This window comes from Triticum aestivum, chromosome 4D (assembly GCF_018294505.1).
Source record: "Triticum aestivum cultivar Chinese Spring chromosome 4D, IWGSC CS RefSeq v2.1, whole genome shotgun sequence".
In the NCBI taxonomy this organism is placed as follows: domain Eukaryota; kingdom Viridiplantae; phylum Streptophyta; class Magnoliopsida; order Poales; family Poaceae; genus Triticum; species Triticum aestivum.
The window spans coordinates 102,708,626-102,729,514 of record NC_057805.1 but is presented as its reverse complement, the minus strand read 5'-3'; the positions used below and the strand labels follow the sequence as shown (position 1 = coordinate 102,729,514).

The window sequence follows — 20,889 nt, the reverse complement described above, 5'->3', positions numbered from 1 at the left end:
GTTGATCAACGAGCTAGTCAACTAGAGGCTTACTAGGGACACGTTGTGGTCTATGTATTCACACATGTATTACGATTTCCGGATAACACAATTATAGCATGAACAATAGACAATTATCATGAACAAAGAAATATAATAATAACCATTTTATTATTGCCTCTAGGGCATATTCCAACACTTTATGCATGTGATGCATTTTGTTCTCCATCCCTATATTGGCGTATTTGTTGTGGTCTACTTTGACGATATTCTTGTGTTTAGCAAATCTCTAAAAGATCATCTCACCCATATTAGAACCATTTTGCAAACTCTTAAAAAAGAGCGACTTTATGCTAATATGGGCAAATGCCTTTTCGGTGTTGATAAGCTTGTTTTCTTGGGTTTCGTTGTGTCTTCTAAGGGTGTTCATGTAGATGAATCTAAGATCAGTGCTATTAAAACTTGGCCCCAACCAACCAACTTGCAACAAGTGCGAAGTTTCCTTGGCTTAGCCGGTTTCTATCATAGATTCGTGAAGGACTTTAGCACCATTGCTTTACCTTTACATGCTTTAATCAAGAAAAATGCACCATTTGTTTGGGGACCATCTCAAGATACCGCATTCAATGAGCTTAAGAATTTGCTTACGCACGCCCCTTTGCTTGCATTACCCAACTTTGATAAACCATTTGAAATACATTGCGATGCTAGCAGTTGCGGCATAGGAGGTGTGTTGATGCAAGAGAAGCGCCCCATAGCTTACTTTAGTGAAAAACTTTCCGGAGCGCAACTTAACTACCACATCTATGACAAAGAGCTATATGCTTTAGTGAGAGTCTTGCATGTTTGGGAGCATTATCTCCGCCTTCACGAGTTCATTCTTCATACGGATCATGAAACGCTTAAGTACCTTAAGGGTCAAACTAAGTTGAACAAGCGTCATGCTAAGTGGAGTGAATTCATTGAATCTTTTCCTTATGTCATCAAGTATATCAAAGGCAAAGACAATGTTGTGGCGGATGCGCTTTCTCGTAGATGCATGCTTGTTACCCAACTAGAATTGAATGCCATTGGCTTTGAGCACATAAAAGACTTGTATGTGCATGATCCTACTTTTGCTATTCCTTATGCCAAATGTTTGACGCATACATCTTGGGAACGCTATTACATCAAAGATGATTACCTTATGAGAGCTAACAAACCATGTATCCCCGAGTCTTCTCTTCGTTTGTACTTTTGCAAGAGGCTCTTGGAGGAGGACTTATGGGACACTTTGGACGCGGCAAGACATTTGCTACGCTCTCAAAGAACTACTTTTGGCCCAAGATGTTCCGCGACGTCTCACGCTTCACCAACCGATGCTCTACATGTAGCAAAGCTAAGTCTAAAGCTCAATCCCATGGTCTCTATATGCCACTTCCTATTTCGTATCACCCATGGGAAGATATTAGTATGGACTTTGTGCTTGGTTTGCCTCGAACTCGAAATGGCAAAGATTCTGTGTTTGTTGTTGTGGACCGATTCTCTAAAATGGCTCATTTCATCCCATGCAACAAGATAGGCGATGCTTCAGATGTTGCAAATATTTTTTGTAGGGAAATCTTGCGCCTACATGGAGTGCCAAAGACTATTGTCTCGGACCGCGACATCAAGTTCCTAAGCTACTTTTGGAAGACCTTATGTGCCAAGCTCGGAATCAAGCTCTTGTTCTCTTCGGCATACCATCCCCAAACCGGCAGCCAAACGGAGGTCATGAATCGGACCTATCGACTCTCCTACGCGTGTTGATCAAGAAGAACATCAAGGAGTGGGAAGAGTGTCTACCAATCGTCGAGTACGCCTACAATCGAGCACGACACTCTACTACCGGCAAGTCCCCCTTCGAGGTCGTCTACGGCTTCAACCCGTTGTCCCCATTAGACATCCTACCTCTACCACTACAAGAGCGCATCAACATGGACGCAAGTGCACGAGTGAGCTACCTCAAGAAGATGCGTGAAGATACAAGGCACACCATCGAGTGCCAAGTACAACGACTCGCGACCAAGCTCAACATCAACAAGCAACCCATGATATTCAACAATGGAGATCTCGTGTGGCTACACCTTCGCAAGGACTTCTTCCCCAACAAACGCAAGTCCAAACTTCTACCTCGAGCCGACAGACCCTTCAAGGTGCTAGCACGCTACAACAACAATGCTTACAAGATCGATCTCCCACGCGACAAGTACAATGTAAGCGACGTCTTCAACGTCAAAATCTCTCTCCCTACCATGGTGATGAGGATTTCGATCCGAGGTCGGATCTTTCCCAAGGGGGGGGGGGGAGATGATGCGGAGCATCCCACGGTCATCCCCGTGGACCTACCTAAGTCTCCCACGACACCACTTGGACCAATGACAAGAGCCCGAGCAAAGGCTATCGAAGATAAGGTGAACTCGCTCCTCTCCGAACTACCACTTTCTACATATAAGACATGGCTACTACCTCAAGCGGAGACCCTATGTGTGATCAGGTACTTGGAGGAAGGCCACGGAGCAGCTGCACCCAACGAACAAGATGGCGAGGACACCAAGTACAAGGACCAAGAGAACATGCTGCCAGGAGTTCTACAGCCACCGAACGACCGGATCTCACCGGACGTCCGACGCCTGAAGCACCAGCCCGCCAGCCAAGTCCCAGTCTGCGATCGCTATAGCGGCCTGACGACCGAGACGGACCGGACGTCCGACGCACCCCAGCGACCGGACGATCGAGCCCCCCCCCCCCCCGGACATCAGGTGTCACCCAACAGAAGGGAAATTATCGGAAGTCCGAGACCTCCAGACGACCGGACGACCGATCGCCTCCGGAAATCCGACGCCGCCTGATCAGAGCTAAAATGCCGGACGACCGGACCCTCGCGAGCCTCCGGACGACCGGCGCCTGTCTGTGCACAGCGTGTTGGGCCGAGGCCCATGTACCCTTTCGCCCCCTAGACTATTTATACTCCTCCTCCCTCTTATTAGGGTTAGCAATGTGATAGCTCATTTTGGAGATAGAGTTTTGCTCATCCACTTGATACTTTCTCCTTCGGAGACCGTAGCCTCCACGGAGAAGATCCCCCAAGTGGATTCAAGACCCCTCACGGGAAGATCCCTCAAGACCTCCTCACGGAGAAGAACTACCGCCTCTTGTATCGTCCTTTGTTGCGTTTGGATCTTGTATCACCCTTTATGTTCATGGATCTAGCACATGTGTGATCGTTTCCGTTGATTTGAGTGTTTTCCCTCGTGTTTCCCCTCGTGTTCTTCGTGTTCGTAGTATCCCCTCCATCTCGTGAAAGATCGGCCTTAGGGTATCCACCCTACATCATCTATTGTTAGTTTAAGTATTAATATTTCATACAACCAAATTTCACTGAAATTATTGCAACCCATTCCCGTAGAAAGGCACGAGGTATCATCTAGTATATTTAATTCGCGGGATTAAGATCATAGGGCTAAAACAGAAGGGATACACAAACACATGGGATAGCTCAGATTCACGAAAGATGATGTCCTTAACATATTAGGTCAACGTTGTATAAATTACCATGCTATTCACATAGAAGTTATTGGTGTATGTTTCAACAACTTTTTTTTCTCGGGTCGAAGTTATCACGGTGTTGTACGTAAATTATCAGGTATGAGGTGTGTAATCATGATAGTATTCATATAGAAATTACCACGGTGATGGTCATGGAGCGAGACAACACATCTCGTCCTCTCTTCCACAATTTGGCAAGAGGGCAAAGGACTCGACATCCCGATCCACTCAACTCTATGATCAAATTAGCTGTTCTTCAGTTTGGCAGATTCGATAACAATTCCAATAAACAGATTTAAAACGAGTTGTCTTCAACCTAAACAACAACTACAGTATTTGTTAGTGGATGGTTTGGTTGGCTAGCTAGAACCTAGACGAAACGACTGGAGTTAGCTAGCCCCCTCACTGACATCACAGGTTATATTAATTACTTCCCTAAAATCCTCGCTAAAATCATGGTGTACATTAATTACTTCCCTAAAAATCGTTGCCGAAATCATGCCCGCATTCGTTCCTCAGCAAAAACCGTCCCACCCCTGTCGAAATCACGCCAACGCGATCCGGATCGGACGGCAGCCAATGCATTCAGTTCTGTCACGAGATTTGGAGCGTTAACTTTAATCAGAAAAAAAACAATTCGCTCACAAAAGAAAACAAGCTTTTTTTAAATGAAATAAATAAATGTGCGCGTGAAAGAAAAACGAGTAACGACACCTAGCACAGGCAGCGAGTATTGACGGCGGCCCCGCATATGACAAGAGTCACCTGCCAAATGGCCCCACTGCCTAACGCAGAGGCGGGCCGTTTGAAATTTGAAATCCCACCGCAGGTCCCCCCAGCCCCCACGCTCGCCACGCCGCACTCCAACGTCTCTTTCTCCTTCTAGGCTCCTCAAATCCCTCCCTTTCTCTCTCCCTCTCCGCCCCCAAATCTCTCCTCGGCGCATCCACAAATCCCTCCCCCCCTTCTCCTCCCGATCGGCGGCCAGAGAGCGAGCGATGGCGACGGTAATGCCGGGGGTCTTGCTGCGCCTGCTGCAGGCGATGCACACGGACGAGCGGGTCACCGGCGAGCACCGCTCCCCCGCGCTCCAGGTCACGGCGGTCGTGCCCGCGCTCACGGCCTCCACCGCCGACTCCCTGCTATGCCCCTCCAACGGCTTTCTCCTCCAGCTCTCCGACGGCCTCCACTCCACCTACGTCCAGCCCTCACCCGCCGACGCCGACGCGCTCCTCTCCGCGCGGCCCCACATCGTCGGCCACCTGGTCCACCTCGACCGCCTCCGCTTCGCCAGCCCGGTTCCCCGCGCCGTCGGCCTCCGCCCCGTTCCGTCCTCCCGATCCCTCCCCTGCGTCGGCAACCCGGAGCCGCTCATTGTCCGCTCCGCCGCGTGCTCCCGGGGCTACGTCATCAGGCCGGATTCCTCGCCCGACGCTGCGCCGCCGCTCATGCCGTCCGGCTCCGGCAGTGCGCCACCGTCTGATGCGATGGATGCTGCCGTCAAAAGGACCGTTCTTGCTCCCAGGAATGGCCCCGAGGCCGCGGCGCTGCCAGGCGGTTCGGCCGTGAAGCGGCGGTTCTCGTCTCCGGCGCCGGCCAAGCAGCGAGATCCGTCGCCTGCGGTGAAGGGAGCGTCCCGAGCGGCGTCTCCCTCTGTCAAGGGCGCCTCCAGAGCGTCGTCACCTGCCGTGAGAGGCACGTCCAGGTCGTCGTCGCCAGCCCCCTCGAAGTGTGTGGTTCCCAGCCTTGTTGCGGCCGAGGAGGAGAACCGCAGGGTCGCAAAGGAGCCAGCCATTATCGTGCCATCGAGGTACAGGCAGCCTTCACCAGGAGGGAGAAGAGGAGCGGCCTCTCCAGGTGGCGGTGGCAGGCGGGGCTCCCTCTCACCCGGTTCCCGGAGGCTTTCAGGAGAAGGGGGCAGCAAGAAGAAGGTCGGGGTGTTGGTGTCTGGTATCTCGAAGATGACAGATTTGGGGAGCGGGTCAGCCATGAAGCCGGGGAGGAAGAGCTGGGACGAGTCGGCAATGGCTCTTGCAGCTGCGGCCGCTGGCACGGTGAAGAAGTCCAAGGTCAAGGTGGACAGAGATACTATTCTGAGGACTCAGGTAAGGATCATGTTAATTGCTACATTGTGTTGCATTTGGGAATTTCGGATGTTGGAATTAGGCATAATTGCTGTGTAGGTATCTGCCACTAGTATATGTACTGTTAATTGACCATGCTCATCCATAAGACCAAATGGGGATGTGAAAGAGATGCATTTCCTTTTTTTAGCTGTACAGCTGCAACAGTAGCAGCATGCTCAATTGTTTAAATATAGAGCATGTTAAACTAGAATTGACCTGTAAATAATATTGTTATGTTCCAAAATCTTGTAGTGCTAGCCACTTGTAATGTGCTCAATAGTGTAGGAGTACTGGATTGCTAGCCACTTGGTTAGTTCTGACTATTTCAGTTTCGTTGTCAGAAAATGAATCAAACTATTTGGCTATGATATTTTCATGTGCTTGTACATTGCATAGCCTCATTGATAATAATTTTGTAGACGAACGGGAAAATTATTGATGCTGTGCATCTATTGTATAGAGTTCTTAGTCTACAGTTAATTCCAGTTCTTTGTCTACAGTTAATTCTAGTGTATGTGTGAATCAAGAGCATTGTGCAATGGGCATATCTTATTATCTGCACTGCTTTATTCTGAATTGCTTAGGTTTACATGTGATTGAAATTCATGTACCTGAGCAATGACAACTGACCTTCTTCTGTAACTTCAGGAAGCAATGTCACGGCGACTTAGTGATGCTACAACAGAGCTATCCAGTAACGATGACACCTCTGTTGATGAGAAGCCAAAACCACGAAAGAAGACAGAGTCTAGTGCAGGGAAGGCAAAAACAGCTCCAAAAATCATACTTCATGATGCTAAATGGACTGATGGCAGCGTTCCACTGGTTACAGTTTCAGATAAACTTTCGAAGATCGGAAAGGTATGCTACTCCCTCTGAGGGAGTACTTCATTTGCTTTTGCGAACAATATGCATTTATTGATCCTCCTAATGCCGTCTTCGTTTTGTTATTGATTTTACAGGAAGCTGATCCTCCTAATGCCGTCTTCGTTTTGTTATTGATTTTACAGGAAGCTGCTGAACGGAGAGATGCAGCAGCAGCCGCTGCAGCTGACGCTCTGCAGGAGGCATTGATCACTGATTCAGTTATCAGAAATCTGAGGTAACTTGCAGCAGTCTGGTTTTTGTTTTTCCACCAAAGTCTGTATGTCAGCAGAGTGTGATGATTGTAACATTGTGTTGATTTCTGTCAACAGCAAGTTCTCTGAACTTTGTTCGTTGTCGAAGACCGCGAATCCACTCCCAACTGTCGATTGTTTCCTTGCTGTCTATGAAGACACTCTCAAGTGGAAGAAAATCGCCGAGTCAATGGCCACCAACGGAGCAGACGAAGCTGCATTCTGGGAGAAATCAGCCACTCATTGGGTTGAGGCAGCATTAGCAACCGAACTGGAGGTCCTCAAGCTTGTTAACAGCGCCACTGGATCCATCTACCAGAAGAAGAGCACTGAAAAGCCCAAGGCTCCTGCAGTGGAACCACCAAGAACAAGCCTGTCCAAGAGGCCATCGCTTGGAGCTTCTGCAAAGGTCCAGTCCAGGGCATCACCTCTCCCTGCTGCATGGCCTAAAACTCCGGGCATGAACGAGACGGTTGAGCTTGCCAACACCTTGTGCCGAGAGATGCATGCCTGGTTTCTGAAATTTGTGAACGAGGCCATGGATGTAGGCTTCCACCTGTTTGAAGACCAGAACATTGCAACTAGGGGAAAGCAGAGCGGCCATATCACGGTGGTCCTGTCGCAGTTCAAGAGGATCAGCGACTGGCTCGACGGAGTCGGTAAGATCGCCGACGAGGATGCGACCAAGGACAATGTAGAGCGGTTGAAGCGCAAGATCTACCAGTTCGTCATCAGCCGCATGGGGTCTGCCTTCGAGAGCTCGGTCTCAGTTTCAGCAAAGAGTTGACCGGATGCTTCAAGCTCTGAAGTTTCTTTCTTAGCTCGCATTTTCATTATTTTGTCGGGATGAGACCACAATTGTGGGTTGTGGCAATGGTATAGATCGTTTTCATATGTCTTGCTCTGTGAATAAGTTAGACTGTCTGTGACCTACAAATGCCTCGTGTGTTTCAGTTATGAATGAAACCCCGTTCTTTCCGTGGTTATGTTTTCTGGTTGTTGGAATTGTGTCAAATATGTTGAACTTAGAGTCGTAGTGTGTGCAGACAGGGTACGAGTTGTGTTTGAGTAGAACACTTGTATTTCGGACCTCTTATATAATGTAGGAATAGACACACGATGTAACGTATGCAAGGCCCGGAAAGCCAGTGGCGTGTGCAGGGCCCGGGTGGTCGGTTTTGTAGCGGTATCATCGGAAGGAGCGCCCATAGTCATACCTCTGAGATGTAGCCATGTTGGTGAACCTCGTTAACAAATCTTGATGTCATGCCTCATGTGATTGCTTGGTCCTCGGTGAATCGACAATATGCTTTGAATTAATATAACAAGTGATATCATGAGCATAAGGTCGGTCTGGAGGTCGTGAAGGAGTTGATCTAGAGGTGGAGCAGAATCGAGGATCGATTACTAATGAGTCAGGGTTGCCGCCAAATTGAAGCTTGGTACGATGGGTCAAGGGGGCTGGAGCGGCTTGGAGTTGGATCGATCGTGCGGCAGGCGGCATGTTTTTGTCTGAAATTTTCAGTGAGACCAACCGATGGGTGTGTAGGAGTCAAATCTGACCTGGATTACGGCGTGCTCAGGAAGGAATATAGTGCGGCATGCAGCGAAGGCCAGCAACAATAGGCGTGCATAGATGTGGGCTGACCGGAGGCGCTTGAAAGCTGCTGTCGAGGCTACTCAAGATTGAATTCAACACTTCTATTCAGACTTTGAGAGAGAATTTGGGTATCCAGTTCTAGGGTTTACAACTTAGTAAGAGGGAAAGTAGGTAAAGCACGCCACAAACCGCTAGGGTTACAACCCAATTACAATTATCATGCCTCGCATAGAAGAGGAGAGAGGGTTGTAGTGCCATTACAGGGAGAGAGTGGTTGAAAAGCAACATCATAAAGCAAAAATGGTATCGGATGTTGAACAGCGATGCAAGAGCGAGGGAGAGACGTCTGATGAGCCATCAACGACAGAGAGAGACCCAAACTAGTGAACTTTTATCTTTGACAGTGATGGTGGCCCAGCTAAAAGGTCTCTTACCATGTCGTCTCTTGGTCTAGTGGGCGGGCCGAGGACCCCTATGTCGGTTCCAGAGTCTTACGAACAGGGTCTTACGACTAAAATATCTCGTACAAATGGGGTTTTACGACTAAAATCCAACTCATACAACGGAAGCAAATAAAACTTAATCAGGTAAGAATACATGTTGCGTTAAGAAGGCTCAAAGTAAGGCAAATGACATCCATATCCTTGCCCAGACTGCTGTCTGAAGCACTACCAAGCTAATGTTGTCCATCACCACGCGTATAAGTATTTGTTGTGGCAAGGATGAGTACAAAGGTACTCGGCAAATCTCATTACTAGGGGTACTAGCACTAACACTACAATTAGGTAGAGAATGGTTAAGTGGTGAAGCTGCACGCCTAAGAATCACACTACAACTTGCATCTATTAGATTAAGATAAGCGTAATCCAAACATCGGGTAACTCCTGAACTAAGAACCTACTCACCTGCCTACGCAAACAGAACACTACTTTGTCCTCCTCTTCGTATACCCCATGAATAAGAGACAAACAAGGCATTGTCACCTTGGTTGAATTTGTTTTAGGAACTATTAGTCAAGCTCCAAGTCGTCCATAACGGCGGACATGACTTTCCAAAAGGTTTAACTCTGCAGGGGTGCACCAACATACCCATTATAGGCTCCATATGCACATTGTTCCTAACTGGAATCTACCCACTACACCCACCCATTGAGCTATTACCGAAACTTTGAGACGACACGACAAAGCTTGCTCGACGATAACAGTCGTTGTTCCCCATGACATGTTGAGCAAGACAATTTTGAACGAATGACTTTCACCGTCACTGTCACTACGTCCTAGTCTAGGAGACACTCGATCAGGTCAACACCCATATCGAGAGTCAGGCGTATCACTAACACGGACCCAATCATCTACGACAGGGGCTACAACGGTTAGTACCCTATACAGCTACTTATCGGGTACTCCGCAAGTCTCGAACTACGAGGGAATATCCCCTAATGGCCTGACATATAACATAATAAAATCCTGAGGGGTTATCTCCTCTGTATGCAAGTATGAGTGGTGTGGCGAATGTAAAACCAGCTTGTGGCTCATGGATATTCTGCAGCTACAGGTAATTGGGACCCACATATGGTTAGCGCACTCATTCATAGAACATAAACAAGATCCCACTCTAGGGGGACTCAAGTGGAACAAAACCAAGGCATAAGGCCCAGCCTCTCACCGTTGTCATTTGCCTACCATTTAATTATCTCCACAGGCATATCATAATAAGTGACCCATTGTAATATAAGCATAATCCAAGTAAAGCATGACATAACTTGAAAGGAAACAACTTAAGCATGCATACTAAGCAAGTTAAATAAGTAGTCACATAGCAATAACAAGGTTTTTTGGGAGATGAAGGTAAAGGCTTTATCGTGGCAAGGAACATGGCTTTGACGGTGGATCGGAGCGAGATCATCAAAAGCATCGCAATTAGTATTGCAAGTAAAGTTAGTACAAGAATGCAAGGTAATGATCATTCTTGCCTTATACCCTGTTTGGTAGAAGAGTAGACCGTGTGCGTATCTTGCATCATCTCCGAGTTCTATCTGTGAAGATGCAAAGAATACTGGAACACAAACAACAGATGAAATCCTACCACTACGCGGAGCATGACAAAGGCGAGACAAAGGGGAGCTGACTAGAGGCACATATGCTTTTTTTCGATAAAAGGCATACGCCCGACTTTATAAATAAAGCCACCAGGCAGAGTCACAGAGCAAGCACCAAGCCAACAGAGTATCACAGCAACAGCTAACATAGTATGGATACATGGCTACCTAGCCAATCATGGCACGCAGGCCAGCAACAGAACCAAAAGGGAGGGAAGAATAAGCCATCATTCGGGATCGTCGCAACAGGGAGAAGCCGTAGACCGCATCTTGGATAACACAACATCAAAAGCCTCGAGGTCCGCCTCCTTAGTCAATAATCTCCACTGCTGCAAGAAGACACTAGATTTAAATAGGCAGCTCACAGGGTTAGCCGGAAATATATGTTCAATAGTGAACTTGTTTCTAGTAGTCCACAACGACCAACAGATCGCCGCAAAACCAACCCAGAACACCCTTTTAGCCAACCCAGATAAACCACTAGCACAATGCCTCAGGTCCTCGAAGGACAAGGGATTCCAATTAACGTGAAGCCAATGCTGAATACAGCTCCAAAGAAACTTGGCCAAAGAACAGTGAAAGAAAATATGCTCGGTGTTTTCAATGGCCCCACATAAAACACATCTATCAGAGCCCGGGTCGTTCCTTTTCCGGATTTGATCAGCCGCGGGAAGCTTCCCACGGAAAGCTTGCCACAAGAAGATTTTGATCTTAGGAGGGATACGGGCCTTCCAAATGCACTTGAATTTCAACGTAGGGGAGCCGGATATAAGCTTAGCGTAGGCAGATTTAACCAAAAAGCAGGGAAGAAGAGTGAGGCCAGACAACCGTGTCTTGTTCATCCGAGAGCACAGGGAAGCAGGCAGTAAGACGATGCCAGCCTTCCAACTCTACAGGAGAAAGGGGTCGACGGAGGGCTAGGTCCCAATTATTAACCGAGAGCTCAAAGATAGAGATCTCTGGATCAGAGCAGTAAGAAAATAAAGCCGGGAACGCCACCACGAGGGTGGAATCCCCAGCCCACCAGTCTAACAAAAAACGAGTGGACTTACCATTCCTAACTACAAACTTGACCAAAGACTGAAAAATTGGAGGAACTTTAACGAGCTGAAGCCAGAACTGGGAACCACCAGTAGAAGGAGCAAACATGGGGCTCGAGTCCGGGAAGTATTTAGCCTTGAGAAAGGATAGCCATAGGGGGTGCTCCTCGAGGAACATAATTTTCCACCACCATTTTAGAATGAGGCACTTGTTCATAACCGACGTATCAATGATCCCTAAACCCCCCATGTTCTTTGGCCTACAAATGAATTTCCATTTGACCAGCCTATATTTGCGCTTATTGTCGGAAGAATTCCAGTAAAAAGCACCCCTGTGTTTGTCAAAGCCCGCGTGGATCCCTCCAGAAAGAAGGTAGAAGCCCATTAAGAACATTGGGAGAGAAGACAGACAGGCGTTGGTGAGAGCAACCTTGCCCGCTTGGGTATTATAGCGACCTCTCCAAGGTAAGACCCTATTGCCCACCTTGGTGACAGCCAGAGCGAAATCCTTAGCCAGAAGCTTATGGGGGGAGATCGGAAGGCCCAAATATTTGAAAGGGAAGGATCCTTGAGGGAGTCCTGAATTAGGGGGTCCTCGGACAGCCGGACTATATCCCTTGGCCGGACTGTTGGACTATGAAGATACAAGATTGAAGACTTCGTCCCGTGTCCGGGTGGGACTCTCCTTGGCGTGGAAGGCAAGCTTGGCAATACGGATATGTAGATCTCCTCCCTTGTAACCGACTCTGTGTAACCCTAGCCCCCTCCGATGTCTATATAAACCGGAGGGTTTAGTCCATAGGACAACAACAATCATACCATAGGCTAGCTTCTAGGGTTTAGCCTCTACGATCTCGTGGTAGATAAACTCTTGTAATACTCGTATCATCAAGATCAATCAAGCAGGAAGTAGGGTATTACCTCCATCGAGAGGGCCCGAACCTGGGTAAACATCTTGTCCCCCGCCTCCTGTTACCATCCGCCTTAGACGCACAGCTCGGGACCCCCTACCCGAGATCCGCCGGTTTTGACACCGACATTGGTGCTTTCATTGAGAGTTCCACTGTTCCGTCACCACAAGGTTTGATGGCCCCTTCGATCATCGGCAACGATGCGATCCAGGGTGAGGTTTTCCTCCCCGACAGATCTTCGTATTCGGCGGCTTCGCACTACGGGCCAACTCGCTTGGCCATCTGGAGCAGATAGAAAGCTACGCCCCTGGCCATCAGGTCAGGTTGGGAAGCTTGAACTATAATGCCGACATCCGCGGAGACTTGATCTTCGACGGATTCAAGCCCATGTCATGTGCGCCGCACAGTCTCGACAGGCATGACTTAGCTCTGCCGACTGACAGTGTTTGGGAGATCGCACCTGCGGCTACTCCGGCCTTCGATCCGGAGCAGATTACGCCGTCCGAGGACGGGTGGATGGACCCCGCCATGGAGGCAGCACACTCAGCGGCGATAGAGCCGAATACTGACTTCACCTCTTATGAGACCCGTGTTGCCGGACATTTGGATTCATCCCCGGCCACGGGCTTCGAACCGCCTGCGTCCGTGCCTATCGAATCTGATTGGGCACCGATCATGGAGTTTTCCTCCGCGGATATCTTTCAGCACTCACCACTAGGCGAGGTGCTAAACTCATTGAGGTCTCTCTCCTTGTCAGGAGACCCTTGGCCGAACTACGTCCGGCTAGAATGGGATGCGGACGACGAAGAAATTCGCTACCCACCCACCACCCACTTAGTAGCCACTGTCGACGATTTAACCGACATGCTCGATTTCGGCTCCGAAGACATCGATGGTATGGACGACGATGCAGGAGACGAACAGGAACCACCGCCCACAGGGCACTGGACTGCCACCTCATCATATGATATATACATGGTGGACACCCCCAAAGAAGGCGATGGCGATAAGACAACGAAGGATAATCCCTCCAAGAAGCAATCCAAGCACTGACGTCAGCGGCGCCGCTCTAAGTCCCGCCATAGCAAAAGCAGCGATACCGGCACAAGAGACAATAACGCTCCGGATAGTGCCGAAGACGACGACAATCCCCTCCAGCCAGACCTCGAGCGGGAGGATGAACAAGCTAGCCCTCCAGAACAGGCAGCAAACGAAGAATCAGAGGATGACAATTACATGCCTCTCTCCAAAGACGAGGTGAGCCTCGGCGACGAAGAATTTATCGTGCCTGAGGATCCCGTCGAGCAGGAGCGCTTTAAGCGCCGGCTTATAGCCACAGCAAACAGCCTGAAGAAAAAGCAACAACAGCTTCGAGTTGATCAAGATCAGCTAGCGGATAGATGGACTGAAGTCCTGGCGGCCGAGGAATACGAACTCGAGCGCCCAACCAAGAGTGACCCAAAGCGCAGGTTGCTACCCCAACTCAAGGAGGAAGCATTGAAACCTACATCACCAGCGTATGATGTGGCTGATCGGCCACCTCGTGGCCAAGACAGAGAGGCATATCAGCCCAAAGTCCAGCCCGCACCCCGCCGCCATTCAAACAAAAATACCAAGGCCCGGGGCAACACGCGGGACCTGCGAGACGTATTGGAAAACAAAGCAAAACATACAAGATCGATCTACGGATCACGGGGTCGCGCCCCAACACATGACGATGATCGTCACGCCGGATACTCTAAAAGCAAATCCGGCCGGGCCGAATACAGCAGACAAGACTCGTATGAACTGCGTCGTGATATAGCCCGGCACAGAGGCGCCGCACACCCCCTATGCTTCACTGATGAAGTAATGGATCACGAATTCCCAGAGGGTTTTAAACCTGTAAACATTGAATCATATGATGGTACAACAGACCCCGCGGTATGGATCGAGGATTTACTCCTCCACATCCACATGGCTCGCGGTGATGATCTACATGCCATCAAGTACCTCCCACTAAAACTCAAAGGACCAGCTCGGCATTGGCTGAATAGCTTGCCAGTAGACTCCATTGGCAGTTGGGAGGATTTGGAAGATGCATTCCTTGACAACTTCCAGGGCACTTATGTGCGACTACCGGATGCTGATGACTTGAGCCATATAACTCAGCAGCCAGGGGAATCGGCCAGGAAATTCTGGACCCGGTTCCTAACTAAGAAAAACCAAATTGTCGACTGTCCGGATGCAGAGGCCCTAGCGGCATTTAAATATAACATCCGTGACGAGTGGCTCGCCCGGCACCTCGGCCAGGAGAAGCCAAAATCCATGGCAGCCCTCACGACACTTATGACCCGCTTTTGCACGGGCGAAGATAGTTGGTTGGGTCGTAGTAACAATACAGCAAGCAAACCTGGCACATCAGAGGCCAGGGATAGCAACGGCAAACCACGACGCAACAAACACAAGCGTCGCAAATATGGTGAAAACGCCAAAGATACGGCAGTTAATGCCGGGTTTAGGGGTTCAAAGTCCGGTCAGCGAAAAGGGCCACTCAAAAATAACAATTTGGGTCCATCCAGTCTGGACCGCATACTCGATCGCCAATGCCAAATTCATGGCACCCCAGGAACGCCAGCCACCCATACCAACAGAGAATGCTGGGTCTTCAAACAAGCCGGCAGGGCAGGCGCCAAAAACGGAGAGGGGGGGTCTCAAAGCGATGATGGCGACGAAGAGCCCAGATCACCGAACACAGGAGGGCAAAAGAAATTTCCCCCGCATATTCAATCGGTGAATGTGGTAAACACCACCCAAATTCCCAACTCGGACCGGATATGCACCCTTAGGGATGTCGACTTAACGGAACTAGTCGTCCCACAATATAAACTAGGGCCGGTCACCTTCAACCGCACGGATCGTCCGGTTAACGCCAGTCAGGGCAATCCAGCCGCACTAGTCCTCGACCCAATAATTGACGGGTTCCACCTCACACGAGTCCTTATGGACGGAGGCAGCTATCTAAATCTGCTTTACTAGGACACAATGCGCAAGATGGGCATCGATCATTCGGTGATCAAACCCACTAAAGCCACTTTCAGAGGCATTATACCAGTTGTGGAAGCCAGCTGTACAGGCTCCATCGCCCTTGAGGTAGTCTTCGGATCACCAGAAAATTACCGTACCGAAGAGTTAATCTTCGAAATCGTCCCTTTCCGCAGTGATTATCAGGCACTGCTCGGACGAACCGCGTTCGGCCGATTCAATGTGGTGCCACATTATGCCTACCGTAAGCTCAAGATGCCCGGTCCACGCGGCGTCATCACGGTTAATGGCAAGGCCAAACCTTTCCTCGGCACCAACAAGTACACCACTGCCTTAACAGCAGAAGCAACGAGCAGCACCTGGCAGCCGAACCTCGAGTCGACGTCCAGGCTCCCGGGCACCGTCAAGGGACTCCGAACTACTTCGCGGAAGGATAGCCGGACTCGTCCAGAGCTCGATTAAACGCTCTGGCGAAGGCCAGGACAGGCCGCACTTGGCGGCTCAACCACTCTCCGGCACACAAACGTTTTTTACATTTCCTTCGCAGGTTCACCTTTGCACCGACCAGGTGGGGCGATACAGAGGCAGCTTGAACGCGCAAAGGAATCCTTACACATTCCCCGCAATGACCATCCGGCTATACTCCGGATCCGCACTCAGCTTCTTCCCCCCTGGTCTCAGCAGGTTCCGCAGTCATATTCCTTTTTTATCACATTACCTGTACTCATACGCATAGACGTACTATTCAAATACAACATGTGGATTTATATGACGCTTACCTGCTGTTATTTCTTATTGAAATTCTTTTGTCAAGTGGCATCTGTACACAGCGACATGCCTTAAAATATGCCAGGGGCTTCGTTTCACCCATAACACGGCAATAAATCCCGAACACCTTCACGGAAGTTCGACACCCCGAACCTATAGCATTATAAGCATCAGCTCCGAATCATGTCTTGGGCCAATAGTTGGGTTTTCCCGGATCCCATGTTTTGGTACCTTACGTTCCGCTATATCGGCTAAGGTAGCACTGGGAGAACTACTGCGATTGTGTCCCGGTTCTTCCGGACGAGCACCTCAGTAGAGAAAGCCGAAAACTGACTGTCATGATACGGCGAGAGCTGGTCAGCTGTTCGAGAGGTTACAAAATCTTTAAGGATTTCTCCCGCATAATGCCATAACCAATGCAGCGTGCAATGGATCGGTTTTTCTTCCGATCAGGTGCTTATAGAGCCGCCCGTGCGGTCTTCCGAACACCAGGGGCTGCGCCTACCTTCCTAAAGCTCCTATGGCTAAGTGAGAGTGATAAAGCCTTATAGTCCGATTGCCTGGTTCGTTGTGCTGAACACCTCCTTCGAAGGACCCAAAACTGGGATAAAGAGTGATCAGGTTTATCCCGAACACCCCCGTACTTCTTACGTGGGGGCAGAAGCCGACGACTAGCCAACTCTCAGGATTAATATATAAAATGGCCGGGCAGGAGGATAAACTTTTATATAACAGGCAATAAATAATATAAATGACCTTGTTCAAACATTACAAAAGACAACATGATTTGCATTCATGGAAATATAATGTCCTTGCTACATAGCTCCGCTTCCAGGTAGGATCCTTTCCGGACACTCTCATAATATAATTCAGGCTTGCGGTGCTCCTTCCCCTCTGGCGGTCCTTCGGTCATCAGCTTTTCAGCATCCATCTTCCTCCGGTGCACCTTTGCGCGGGCGAAGGCCATTCGTGCACCTTCTATACAAACCGTCCGCTTGATGACATCAAGTCGAGGGCATGCACTCACAAGCCGCTTCACGAGCCCGAAGTAGCTGCTTGGAATCGGCTCGGCGGGCCATAGCCGGATAATCATATCCTTCATGGCCAGTTCCGCTGCCTTATGCAGTTCGATCAGCTGTTTCAGTTGATCGACAAAGGGCACCGGATAAATCGGTGCCAAATACTGCGACCAGAAGAGCTTATCCGCAGTGTTCTTTTCTTCGGCTCGGTAGAATTGGGCGGCATCTGATATGCTATGGGCAGCTCGGCAAATACCCCTGAGAAATCCGAATTCAAACTCAGAAACATAATTTTCCCCTCAAATACTTGCTTTACATGGAAAAAGCCTTACCCGCCGCGATCTTTCTCGCCTCTTGGATCCCCTGCAGGGCGCTTTGGGTTTCCCCCCGGGCATCGTTCGTGGCCTGATGCGCCTTGGTGAGTTCGGATTCTTTTTCCGTTAAACTCTGCTCCAAGGTCTCGCATTTCCTCACGGCCTCTTGCAGCTCCTGCTCAGCTTTAATAACCCTGGCCTCGTGCTTCTCACGAAGAGCCTGCTCTGTGGCTGCCTTTTTCTCGGCCTCGGCCACAGCCTTCTTAAGAGCCTCGACTTCGGTCACCATCCCTAGCGCAAATCATGAAGCTTATTTCATCATACTGAAAATTCATTCGCAATAAATGCGAACAAGACTTGTGCATACCTTGTTTATCCCCCAACTGCATTTTCAACTGGCCAAGTTCTTCCTTGGCCCGCTCCAGATTTTGATTCAGTCCGGAGATCTCCGCAGTATGAGCGGCAGCAGCCGCTACAGACGCCTGCTTATACAGAAGAGAAATAGATGTCATTCAATGAGTCTTCCTGCGAACATAAATTTGATCCTCTGTCCGGTTCTTTCTTTCACCGAACAGTGTATCAGGGGCTACTATCCATACCATGACACTCTTCGAAACCTCATAAAACATACCTCAAAACCTTTTATAAGGCCGATACAGGCTCCATTCAGTCCACTCTCAGCAGACTGAATCTTCTCAATCACCGCACCCATAAGGGCACGGTGTTCATCGACGATGGAGGCGCTCTTCAGCGCCACCAACAAAGCATCCGACACCTCTGGTTGGACAGAGGTTGCCGGTGTAACAGGCATGTCCCCTCCAGCTGAGAGAGGCTGCCTGCCTGATTCTGGAGCCGTATTGGTCTCCGGAACTGTATCCGGCTGGGAGCCGAATTCCAGATGGCCCCCGCCGTCAGCTCCCATGGGAATTTTCTCCCCCACGTGTTCGGCCCCTGAAGTTTGACCTCCAGGCACCGCCTTCACGATCTTTTCCTCTCCTCCTTGGCCGGGGTCCTTCTGGGACGAAGCCTCGGTGTTATGCACCTGTTTGGAGGAAGGGGCCTTTGGGGGCGTCCCGCTCTCCATAGCATCCGAGCTCAGCGAATCCTCTGATGAGGATTGTTTGGTACGGGACCTCGCCGGACTACAAAAAATATGGCTCAGGTTAAAATACTATGCCATGATGAGTCTGGACGCATAAACGTAGTCGGATTTTATATACTCACGAGTTCACCAGGGGCTGGGCCCTGGGATCCCACGCCGGGCCGCTGTCGGTGGCCGCAGTGGACTCCTCCGGAGGAGGAGCCTTTCCCCTTTTGGGCGGCTCGGCCTCCAAGTGTACGGAGGCCGTCCTCTTCTTTCTCCCCCCCACAGGGGATTCATCTTCCTCCTCCTCCTCGTCCTCTTCGGAGGCGGAACGGGCATCAGAGCCTTCGGATATTGTGTCCGAAGTGCCGCGGCGACGAAGGCCGCCCCGGGTCTTTTTGGCCTCCTTCTCGGCCGTCTTCTTCGGCACCTTCTAAGGCGCCAGGACCAGCATCTTCGTCAGAAGTGGGACGGCCGGTTCTTCGGGCAGCGGGGCCGGACAATGGATCCGCTCCGCCTTCTTCGTCCAGCCCTGGGAGAGTTGTATAAAACACGTTAAGCGCTTCCTTTGGGTTACGCGGATAAAAAGTATGATGACTTACCGAACTTGCAGGGCGGGACAGTTGGTACCCGCGGTCCTCGGCGGAGTCCGGCCATGATTTGCTGGACTTGAAAAGCACCTTCCAGATGTCCTTGTGCGAGGAGCCGAAAAGCTCTCGTAAGGTTTGGTGCCTGGCCGGATCGAATTCCCATAGATTGCAAGTCCGGTGTTGACAAGGCAGGATCCGGCGAACTAACATCACCTGGACTACATTGACAAGTTCAATGTTCTTGTCTCCCATATCTTTAACGCGCGTCTGGAGCACCGACAGTTCGTCGGACGAGGACCAGTCCAGGCCCTTCTTGACCCAGGATGTAAGCCGCAGGGGGGCACCGGATCGAAACTCGGGAATAGCGGCCCATTCCGTGCCGCGCGGCTCAGTGATATAAAACCACTGCTGTTGCCACTCCTTGACAGAATCGTTAAAGGTTCCTGTTGGCCATATGACATTGGGCATCTTGCTCACCATAGCGCCCCCGCACTCGGCGTGCTCGCCGCCCACTACCTTGGGCTTCACATTAAAAATCTTCAGCCATAAGCCGAAGTGTGGCGAGATGCGGAGAAAAGCCTCGCACACGACAATGAATGTCGAGATGTTGAGGAAGGAATTAGGAGATAGATCGTGAAGATCGATCCCATAGTAATACATGATGCCGCGAACGAACGGGTGGAGGGGAAACCCTAGCCCGCGGACAAAGTGAGGGAGGAATACAACCCTCTCGTGGGGTTCCGGAGTAGGGACGATCTGTCCCGCCGTCAGGAGACGGTGGCTGATTTTCTTGGCCAGATACCCGGCCTCCCGAAGCTTTTTGATATCCTTCCCCCAGACGGTAGAGGCCATCCATTTTCCTCCCGCTCCGGATTCGGACATTTTCGGAAGGCCTTTGTGGGCAGAAAAGATGAACGCTTGGGCGCTGGAGCTCGGGCGGAGGGGAATGGATCGGGAAGAAGAAAGCGCGGGGGCGAATGGGCGTTCGTATCCCCTTATAAAGGCAGCAGGTATTCTGCGCCTCCCCGCTTGCCCGGTAAAATCACTTATCCCCCAAGCGCCGTAATTGATGGCGCGGTTGGGTTACCCACACCCGTATTGATGAGAATCCCGTGATAAGGGGACACGATCTCTGCTTCGACAAGACGTGCCAAGAAAACCGCCTCGCAACATGTGCAGTGGCGGGCACGGGAAAAGCGGTTCGTCATGACCAGACCACGGTAGTACGTCACGTTATGAAAAGCTGTTGGCAGATTAGATTTGTGGAAATATTATTCTCTCTACGGTGGTATGTGGAATTTGTTTGCAGAGCCGGACACTATCCTCGCGTTCAAAATCTTCTATGGAGTATTCGGAGGAGGAACCCGCCTTGCAATGCCGAAGACAATCTGCGCGCCGGACTCATCGTCATTGAAGCCTGGTTCAGGGGCTACTGAGGGAGTCCTGAATTAGGGGGTCCTCGGACAGCCGGACTATATCCCTTGGCCGGACTGTTGGACTATGAAGATACAAGATTGAAGACTTCGTCCTGTGTCCGGGTGGGACTCTCCTTGCGTGGAAGGCAAGCTTGGCAATACGGATATGTAGATCTCCTCCCTTGTAACCGACTCTGTGTAACCCTAGCCCCTCCGGTGTCTATATAAACCGGAGG

General features: G+C 50.1%; 1 protein-coding gene across 1 annotated transcript; it reads left to right on the top strand.

Moving 5' to 3' along the window:
• Positions 1 to 4,383: 4,383 nt before the first annotated feature.
• LOC123096515 (treacle protein) lies at positions 4,384 to 7,776 on the top strand. The gene is made up of 4 exons (XM_044518260.1): positions 4,384 to 5,651; positions 6,321 to 6,533; positions 6,683 to 6,774; positions 6,869 to 7,776. Exons 1-4 carry the CDS (start codon positions 4,545 to 4,547, stop codon positions 7,575 to 7,577), a joined length of 2,121 nt encoding a protein of 706 aa, XP_044374195.1. The 5' UTR covers positions 4,384 to 4,544; the 3' UTR covers positions 7,578 to 7,776.
• Positions 7,777 to 20,889: the final 13,113 nt, after the last annotated feature.

Bases quoted from the DNA above. Each gene is read 5' to 3' on its own strand.
- LOC123096515 (XM_044518260.1), top strand. From the start codon at position 4,545: ATGGCGACGGTAATGCCGGGGGTCTTGCTGCGCCTGCTGCAGGCGATG. The intron at 5,652-6,320 runs GTAAGGATCATG...CTGTAACTTCAG, and splicing joins ATACTATTCTGAGGACTCAG to GAAGCAATGTCACGGCGACT. The intron at 6,775-6,868 runs GTAACTTGCAGC...TTCTGTCAACAG, and splicing joins TCAGTTATCAGAAATCTGAG to CAAGTTCTCTGAACTTTGTT.